Source organism: Epinephelus lanceolatus, chromosome 2, assembly GCF_041903045.1.
Source record: "Epinephelus lanceolatus isolate andai-2023 chromosome 2, ASM4190304v1, whole genome shotgun sequence".
Lineage (NCBI taxonomy): Eukaryota > Metazoa > Chordata > Actinopteri > Perciformes > Serranidae > Epinephelus > Epinephelus lanceolatus.
The window spans coordinates 15,263,088-15,273,315 of record NC_135735.1 but is presented as its reverse complement, the minus strand read 5'-3'; the positions used below and the strand labels follow the sequence as shown (position 1 = coordinate 15,273,315).

The 10,228-nt window shown below is 40.0% G+C and overlaps 1 protein-coding gene across 1 annotated transcript; it reads left to right on the top strand.

Moving 5' to 3' along the window:
- Nucleotides 1-1,856: 1,856 nt before the first annotated feature.
- Nucleotides 1,857-10,099, top strand: lysmd2 (LysM, putative peptidoglycan-binding, domain containing 2). The gene is made up of 3 exons (XM_033636512.2): nucleotides 1,857-2,311; nucleotides 4,857-5,197; nucleotides 9,362-10,099. Exons 1-3 carry the CDS (start codon nucleotides 2,066-2,068, stop codon nucleotides 9,411-9,413), a joined length of 639 nt encoding a protein of 212 aa, XP_033492403.1. The 5' UTR covers nucleotides 1,857-2,065; the 3' UTR covers nucleotides 9,414-10,099.
- The last annotated feature ends 129 nt before the right edge of the window (nucleotides 10,100-10,228 follow it).

Sequence of the window (10,228 nt, the reverse complement as noted above, 5' to 3'; positions counted from 1 at the left end):
AAAATATTAGTAAATATCAATCCAAATCCAAAAACAAGAGTGCTAAAACCATAGACTGTAAAAATAATGGACGTAGTAACCGTGACGTCACCCATTAGTTCATGGACTTGGGGGTCCAGGTGTCACCATATTTGGGTGAGAGGCTGATGCTGTGGAGGATGGATCTAACTGAGAAGCCAAGGACACTATCCAAGGACACCTGCCACTCAAAGCAGTTGCCCTCAATTATGCATAACTTTAAGCCCTGATAAAATGTAAACGGTTGAGTTCTATAAAATTCATCCCCCGTATCGTTTTTGTAACAGGCTATAAACATGTTTATTTCTGCTGTACAGTTGGGCATTTTGTGTCTATGGGGATTGACTGGCTTCCGGAGCCAGCCTCAAGTGGCCAGGCACTTCCATGTTCATACTTCATTTTCCAGTCCTGGAGGTTACAATTTGACTAAAACCCAAATTTGTGATGTCATAGGGTATGAAGTCTGGAACTGCTCCATTGACAATGACTTTGGGAAAGATCTTATAGATGATGCTGACTGCATCCACAGCAATATTCTAAATATATGGGTACATTTTCAGTTTCAAAACTGAGAACACTATAATAGAACAAAGCTCATTTGGGTATAAAATGAAAATAAAAGAAAACAAACATTTTGTGGGTCCAAGAAATCAGGCATCCATTAATTGTCAACAGAGCAGCTCCAGACCTTATATCCTATATCCTATAGGCCTATAGTTTTGAGAGACAGTAGCTCATGTTCACAGAAATTGATTGAACTTTCCTCAGTCATGGAAATAATCTACTGGAATTTTTTATTGTAGGTGGTGTTCCCCTTTAAGGTCCCATGTTAGTGTACATGGTCATTATGAAAAAATGCAGTTAGTTAAATAGACAGTATCTTCATTTCCTCTGTACATGATTGCACTTTGTCATACCTTTAGTGTAATGAACAGACAGATATATTTTAGTTTAACTTTTAAGAGAATATGTTGCTTTTTGGATTAGTTGCACCTACACCTGAGAAGGTGCCAATTCTTAAACCTCTATTTCCTTGTGATTGTTAACACCTAAGTTTGTTGCCAGTCACAGGTTTTTATTTTATTTTATTGAGAATGAATCATTTACAAAACATATAGACATACAAACCACAATGAACACCTCTCAACCTACAAGGCACATTTAACATAAAGTAAATAACATAAATGATAGTGAAAATAAAATAATTAAAATAAATAGGCTAAAGCTAATTAATAGTTCTGCACAATTTCTCTAGGGTCCTCAAATATTTTCAGTTTTTCATATGCTTTGAGGAGAGACTTTGTATGTTTTTTTTCCCATTAGTCTCAAAGCACTAAGGTGATTGTCCATACGAGTCTTTTTAAAAACAGAGAAAAGGGGCTTTGTGTTGTAGCAGCAACTTAGGGCTGGAGCCTTATACAGTCTATGGCTGGAGCCAGCTAATCTTGGGAACGTAAACTTAAAATGCAGCTAATTTATTATCACAACAAATCATCATACAGTTTAGCTTATGTGCATTTTCCATTTTATGTCCCAGTAATTAAGTCATTACTGTTCTGTTGCAGATGCTAACAGGAAGCTAAGCTACCGGAAGTTAGCAACTGTGCTGGGAAACTGAATGACTGGCATTAGCTCTGTTTTGTCTTCAGCTGAAGCATTTCTTTTTTTGTTGTTGTTTATCCTAGTTTACTTCAAATACTTGCACTCCATAGCTAGTTTGTGATTCAAAACATTTCAATCAAGGTTCGTAATTATCATTTTAGTCGATGGTGTTGTTAATTATTTTGAAAGTCTAACCGGAAACAGTATTATTGTTGTTCCTCCTGGACGTTCTGGACGTTTTTACGTCAACGTAATGGATCTATGACAAAGCTACCCGTGAGGTAGTGGCCCCCGAAACATGTCTCTTATCCCCTGGGTTGACATACCGAGTATGACCGGGGATGGGAACCTCCCTGCCGCCTAAAGCAACCGTTTACTTCACTGCAGCGAGTCAACGGGAGCGTTAAAACAAACAGAGGTAACCGCGCTGTTTATTCAAGAGAAGATGGCGGAGTTTTCGCCTGTCCTGCCGATGCGGGATGGAGGAGGACGATTTGGTCAGCCCATCTTCCCTCGGTCCAGATCCGGCTCCGAGTCAGAGAGCGAACTGTCCCAGAGTCTGGCCCGGACCAAGATCCGCTCGTACGGAAGCACAGCCAGCGTCACGGCCTCTCTGGGGGAGAAATACATAGAGCATCGGGTTACAGACAGTGATACCCTCCAAGGGATTGCTCTCAAATACGGTGTTACGGTAAGGTTGCCACACAACCACTGCAATGTTAGCTCGTGCTTTGATGTTCACCTTGACAAGAGGATCTGATGGAATATGAAATCAGTGTTAATGCATTTGATCAGTCCTCTCTGACAGATGAGGGAAGCCAAACACAACATCATCTGTTTTCTCTATCATGTGGGCATCACGTTCACTCCTGAATTCATTGATCTGTCACGACACTGATGTTTGATTTCACTTTAAAGTTAAATCTGACCCCAAAATATCACAGTAACGCCTTTGAGCACTCAGGGTTATATTGATGCTTTTCAGAAATGTTGCTGCAGCATCCTTTAGGCCTAGTGAAGGAGGATGTGACCTAACACTTGAAAGGGGAACTCTTCATGAATTAAGCATCCCAGTACTTCCCAATGTACTCATACACCCAGAACATTCCCCTGGATGCCCCTTATGTCATCAGACATCTTTCCCAATTAATTGTCCTTGGAGCAGTTTCAGACTGTGTACTTTATGATATCAAAAATTTGAGTTTTAGCCGTCTAGTTTTTGGATTTGGGAGAGATTTGTTCATGTTTACTGATATAATTGGACAGTCTTAGACCATAGGAATGACATGTGTGAAATGTGAAAGTGGGTGTAGTCCTCATCTAAAACTATTTCTGTATTTCACTTCACCTTGTGGGAATAGTGCTCACTTCCTGATTCTACTCTCATTTTCACAAAGTGTCAACATCACTGAGGTGAAAGGCGTGACAGTTCTAAGAGCACACAATAAATATAGTAGGAGTATGATAGGTGGAGAATGGGGGCAGACAGTATTCATTACAGCTAATTGAAAGTGAAAGTATTGTCAAGTTTGTATGCATACTTCAGCCAAGGCTGGACTGCCCCAGAGCCCAAGTCACCCTGACTCATTGGCCCAAAAGCCCAAGGTTCACTGGGTGTTATTAGTTGTCTAGAATTTAATTAAAAGAGCAGTGTGTAAGACTTAGGGGGATTAATAGGCATCTAGCAGTGAGGACTGCATACTGCAACCATCTGAAACTTCAACAGGTTAGAATTCAGTTTTCACTTGTACAGGGAGTTTTACTGGGAGCCGAATTATTCAGAGGTCTCTTCCTCTCCAAAACAAATGGACCTGGTGATTTACACAGGTAAAAACACCAATTTACCAATGCTCTCATCGTGGAGTGTCTGCCAACTGCGATGACCGGCACAAAAACGAGAATGGGATTGGGGGGGGGGGATCTATACAGCATAGCAGTGTGATATTTTTGTGTGGCATCACATAGTGCAAAGTATCGATTGTTTAATGATATAAATTATTAATGTGACAAATACAAATTAAACTCTTGGTAGCCTACTAGAATAATATAATCAATAGCTTTTTTAGTCTACCAGATACATTTTGCATTTGCAAAAACTGGCTGAATGAACAGACTGAAAACTTAATCTTGTTAGATAAAACAGATGGTGACAAAGTTTTGGTTTAGGGACATAATTTACAGTTGGAAAAAGGGAATAAATCTCAGCATATCGCAACATATTTAAAGTCGCAGCAATATTGTGTTACGACTTAAGTATCGTGATAATATCGTATCGTGGATCCTCTGGTGATTCACACCTCTACGATCTAGTGCCCGTGTCTGGTTTGCCCATTCAGGGCTACTGTAGAAACATGCGGCACAAAGGGCGATCTCTGTAGATGAAGACCTGCTCCCTATAGTATATAACAGCTCATTCTAAGGTAATGAAGGCACAACTTATTATATTCAGTTTCTGCCAATATATCCCTTGAGATCTACACACTGGACCTTTAAATGCACACTTTTATTTGCAACAGTATTTGTTGAAATTGGTCCTACATTACATTCCAAAACATCAGAAGATTGCCCCAGGGACCGCTAACTCATTAATCAAGCCATCTTCGGATACTGTCTAGGAATCGATTTCATTTTAGAAAATCGTCTAAATTCTACTTTATTCTTATTTTGAAAGAAGTATTGCATATCCACCTGCCCTGAGCCATCAGCTGCTGATTTGAGGGGAGAGTCGACCCTGAACACAACATCTTGTGAAATGTTATTTTCTTTTTACTGTTTTTTTAAAATGTAATATTAATTAGTGTTGATCAGAAGCTAAATTTAAAGACAGATTTGCATAGTATTCCAAGTTCATTGAATTTTGCGTGCTCAAACAGCTGCTAACTAACTTAATCTCTAACTCTAATCCCAGAGTAGAGAGTTTTAATGCAGAGTTTGTGTCCTAAGAGGGTTTCAGTGCTGTGTAGACAATTTCTCTGTAGTTAAAAATGCACGTATGATCTCATCCTTTTGGCTCACTTGCAAGGAAAAAGATTTTAAGACTGACTGTTGTGGACAAATAAGCAAGTTCATATGTTTATATCAGTGACACCGCATATTTATAGAAGGTGTTATAAGATGATTCGGTCTGCAGGTCTCAGCTTAAGTGCAAAGGATCAAAACAGGGAGGGTGGTAGCTTAGTCATGGACATGATACTATTTTAACACTGTCATTTATTTCTGTCAACCTGATATGCCAGATGGAGCAGATCAAGAGAGCCAACAAGCTGTTCAGCAACGACTGCATTTTTCTGAAGAACAGCCTCAACATCCCCGTGGTGTCGGAGAAGCGCTACATATTTAACGGACTGTCTCTGGAGTCTCCCGACGGGGACGGCGACGCAGCCTGCCAGGAGTCAGATACACCTTGTGTTATGTTGCAGGATATCGAGGGACCCTCGCCGCCCCCTTCCCCGCCCCCCGAGGACTCCAAACCCCCCCAGCCAGAGGAGCTGTCAGCCAAAGACTTCTTACACAGACTGGACTTGCAAATTAAACAATCAAAGCAGGCAGCACGCAGGCTGAAAGAGGAGGAAGTCAGGTGAGGTGGCAGAAAACCCACAACCAAACTGCTGCTGCTTTTATTTCCTGTTGATGAGTACAAACTTTCAGACCAGGCTGTGAATGCTCATCGTTTTTTTTGTTTGACAAAGCCAACATCCACACTAATATGTTTTTGTTGAAAGCGCATAACTTTTGCTACGTTTATGCCTAGCTCCCACACTACGCTCACGTTTCCGACCCCTTAAAGAGACCTTTGGAAATGTTGCTGACACCGTTTTAGTTTGAAAACTCTATGATTGTGTTTTCTGGACAGGCGGTAACAGAGACTTTTGAAAGTGATGATATAAACACCCATCTTTGTTTTCTGATTGGGTCTTATCAGTCACAATGTGTCAAGCTAAAACATTACAGCTAAGCCTATATACCTTTCGTGATTTCATCCTTTTTGTGTGGGTAACATTATCCTTCCTCCAGGGATGGATAATGTTCCTGATTTAGCTCTAATACTGTACGTTTACATACTAGCTGTGCACCAACTACCAATCTATGTTTTCTGCCCTCTTACTGCCTCATGTGTTGCTTTCAGTAATAGTTTCACTCTTTCGCCAGTCCAAGCAAAAAAATCCCTGTTTTTACTTTTCGCCATTGCCGTTCTTCCTCCATACTATTTTCTGTAGCTGAGCAACCAGCCGCAGAGTATACAACCTGCTTCCTGTTTACACCGGCAAGCGCAGGCCCATTGTCTGTGCATGGTCATGTGAAATGCCTTTTCAGGAGTGTTAGCAAGTGGGCAGGAAAGTAACAAGGATGGAGGTTATTTCGGAAATGGTGCTAAAATGCTTGTGTGTATGGAGGTTGGAGATGTTTTAGAATGAAAATGTATTAGTACGGATGTAGCCTAAATTAAAGTAACAGTCAGTTTTATAAATATTAGGCTTTAACAGTCATTAAATAGTCTTAAGTTTGAATATGTGAGGTCAAAAATGCAGTCAACATTTTGTCTAATGTCATCTATCCATCTTTAACTTTCTTTTTGTCAAAATTAATCAAGCTCTTTTGTGTGAAAGTCAACATTTATGGCATTACAAATCTTTGAATGCACCACTTAACTTAATACTTAATACCTGCACTTACCTGTTGGCAAACGGTCGATGAACCTAACTCACTCTAATAATCATAAAACCTACCCCTGCACAGGACCACATATATGTAATACTTACCTCTATACTTAGATTTAATGATTTAATAAGAAAAAGGTAATTTGTCCAAAAATCAGTCTTAAATTTCTTCTCAAAAAAGGTCTTAAAAAGCATTAAATGTAAGTGTCTGGCATCTGCAGACACCTTGAATAAGTCCCCCGGACCAGTCATTCCCTAAGGGTCCACTCAGGCCTGTGTTTGCTCAACATGTCAACCAATCAGATGGTGTGTTTTGTAGGTTTTAGATCTGCCTGTTGCCCTTTACAAATGATGGATACCTGCAAAAGGTGCTTCTTTTTCTTGGTTAAGATAATGTTAAGATAAAAGCTGAGTAATTTCTGGGTTTAATAGAAAGGACATTGTCGGACGTCCCAGTCAGCAGGAACAGAGACAGGGAAGTGCAAATTTTCCCACAGAAGGAGGATCGAAGATAGGAATCAGGGCTTCACAGACCTGCTGTACTAGTCAGATGCCACATTATGCAACAGTCAAGTATTTAGCGGCCAATTTGGCTCGCTGAATCAGGCCTGAGCATGTCTTCCTGACACTGCATGTTGAGGACACAGAAAATTGGTACATCTGCTCAGTAGTGAGGTAGTAATGGACGCCTGGCATGCTCCCATTCGTAGACAAACAGCCGTTGTTGGTACTATCAGTTTAGTCAGGACTGAGTCACACTGCAGCAGTTTCCTCTACAGACAAGAGCATAAATTGTTTTTCCACTTCAGGCTCTCGAAACATGTTTTGCTCATGCTACAGTGGAAACAGGTGCTACTGCAGCAGCCATTATGTTAATTTACTTCCCGTTGACCTCGGGATGACATTACCTGACTGACTTGGCAGCTGCTCTGACATCAGCTGTCCTTTGTCTCTGATTTCTGTCATACACTGGTGGTCTGAAACCAGGTTATAGCTCTCTAATTACTCCTGAAAGAATACAACTAAATGGTTCATACCATATTAGATCAATATAAGGCAACCACAGAAGAATATGTTTCTTACATCCTGTTGATTTGATTTTGATTTGGTATTATATTATGATCTAGTATTTGACATCAAAGTGCCAGAAAGAAACTCACAAGGCAATGCATTGTGCTGTCTTATTTATGAATAAAAAAAATCATGACAGAATTAAAACTATTTTAACATCATGTGATAAACAGTTAATACTTGCTTGGTGTTTAAATTATAAATGCTGTCTGTCAGATAATACTGTTGCAAGTATTTCATTATTATATGACCCTCCGATTGCACCGCATTTCCTGTTCATTTTCTCATGATGTGCCAGTAAATCCAGACCTGCGTTTTGTTTTCACAAAGGCGCACGAGCCTTGAGTACATGCGTGAGACGAAGTTTTTAATTTCTCAATAAATGTTTACCTACCAGCTGAGGTAAAGCCCAGCTTTGTGTTAGGCTCCGACTCCAAGCCACGTCAAAGGTTGGCCCGTGGAGCTGCTATGTGTTCAGACAAACAGAGGCTCACTCCGTTGTTTCCACACGGTCTCAGAGCAAACACAGACTGCATGCCTGTTTGGCCTCATCCCTTAAATGGAACAAACCACAAACCTCATACACCAAACTATAGGGGAAAGTGGACTGGTCGATATATTACCTTAAGCAGACCATAGAGTATATCTATATATCCCGTATATCTGATATCACTTTATGGATTTATGTTATGAAGGTTTTAGCCTGAAAACTTGATCAGATTATTCCACAAACTCAGTCAGTACTGCACAATCTGCTAATTGTTGTCACTTACATTTTTCAAAGCAAAAGTAAAAAAAAGATTATAAAGGATGATAAAAGGAAAAGATTATATGGATAATAAGGTTAAAAAAAAGAAGAAACAGCTCCTTACTCCTTGTAATCTTTGTTATGCCGAATTATATGCAGGAAAGAAGTTAAGATTTTTGAGTTGGATCAAGAACCAAAAAGTCTTAATGTAACAGAGGATAGACAGATTATGGAAAATCCTTCTGTTTCCACAAGTAATCTAAAACAAAAGAGTTTGCCAGCTTCAACTCATCAAGCAGGTCACTCCAAAATCTGGAGGCCCTCGAAGGAAACACTCAGTTACTTCTGACTCTGTAAACAAACCCTTATTCAGCTGCTAAAGAAGATTTAATGACAGAATTTCCAGACCCAAATCACCAGCAAAAATCAACCGGTTGCTCCTTAAACCTTGCTCTCTACCAAACATCATGTAAATTTTGATGTAGATAGAGAGAGAAATATCCCATTGAGAGACAGACCAACTTAAAGAAGGAGTTAGGGTGAATTATTTTCTTAAAGATGGCTATAAACAGCAGAAATATGAGGGATTACACAAGTTTGCACTAGATCCATGCAAGAAATGAGTGAATTTGCAGTCTGTTGGAACAACTCCCAGTTTCCATAAATGGTCTCTTGAAGAGCAAACAGCATCGAGCACTTAATAGCTGATTCTTCTTAGTTTAAAAGATTGATCCGGTCATCCCTCTGGATGTTCTCTAGTCAAAGAAAACCTATAGCTCTGTAGCAACATTAGTTTAGCCTCCTAACTTTACTGTTCTCTCTTCAATTTTTCCTGCAGACTCATGGTTTAAAACTTTCCTCTCTGTCTTCTATTGATTTTGATCTTTTGATAAATCTCCTCCTGCTTAATTGTAATCCTTTGCAGCTGGACTGTTCTCTCAACCCTGGTGAAAAGTTTGAACAGTAGCGCTAAAGAAAAAGCTTTTGTAAAAGAGTGGCCACTTAACAGCAAAAGTTAAACTTCATGGTTAAGCTCAAGACAGTGTATTGTACTGAGAGGCCAGATGAGCCTTCAGTTGTGACGGAGAAGAATACGGCTGTTTGGTTAGCCTCATCCATTATTCACACACACTGCGCTTACCTAGACGCTGCGGTGGAGGGTAAACGAGTTAAGCGTGTGTGTGTTTGCTATCATATGAAACTGTTTTTCCACTGTGGAAAATTCCATGAAACTAAAGGTTGTTTATCTTTTTCTCATTTGCAGAAACAAAGAGGAGGACTACACGGCCCCCACATCGTCATATCAGGAGATCTAAAGGACTAGTCCGTTTACAACACACACACACACACACACACACACACACACACGCTCAAGCACTACCACAACCCCATGTCTTTTGTTTTCTCTTTACCTTTTTGCTTTCACCAAACCTCGTTGAACAAAAGCGTCATGTTTGCCTTTTATTTATTGATATGCAATTATTACGATGTATATGATTGTCATTGTTGCGTACAGTTCTACTCGGAGACTTAATGGTGCGGGGGAGCATCTGATGTAAATAGCATCCGAGCACATGTGCCCGTCCACTCGTCATACGCTTCTGAAGCTGCTGTACAGAACCCACCTGCTGCATATGTTCACACACATACTCTCTCACACACACAGCGCTCAGCAATTCCAGAGGGATTAGCCTGTTAGACTCGCTAACCGCTTCGGATGTACTAAATCCCCTCCTAGAATAGTATCATTGGAAAGTATATTCAGGCCTTCCTCATCAGTGTTTACCCTGTATGAGCACACTCCACACAGAAGCGGTGGATGGACTCAAGCCTTTGAACATTTGCCTCATAGAAGCTGTTTTCTTTGGGAAAAAGAAGGGACTGCTCTATTTTTGAAGTGTGAATGCATTATTTATGTGTGGAGAACTGTCTGTAACAGCTGTTTTATTGTGCTTTTAAATTCTGTGGGTTTTATTTGGGGAGAATAAATATGTAATTAAAACAGATGTGAAGTGTTTTGATGGCAGTGCGGGTTCTTGTGGCAGAGGTGGATGAAGTACTCAGATCTTTTAGTTGAGTAAAAGTAATACTACAGTGTAAAAAATACTCTGATACAATTTAAAGTCCTGGA

What these genes read in the sequence shown, in the direction of transcription:
- lysmd2 (XM_033636512.2), top strand. Translation starts at nt 2,066, where the DNA reads ATGGCGGAGTTTTCGCCTGTCCTGCCGATGCGGGATGGAGGAGGACGA. An exon ending in CTCTCAAATACGGTGTTACG is followed by an intron (nt 2,312 to 4,856) that starts GTAAGGTTGCCA and finishes CTGATATGCCAG; the next exon opens with ATGGAGCAGATCAAGAGAGC. An exon ending in CTGAAAGAGGAGGAAGTCAG is followed by an intron (nt 5,198 to 9,361) that starts GTGAGGTGGCAG and finishes TCTCATTTGCAG; the next exon opens with AAACAAAGAGGAGGACTACA.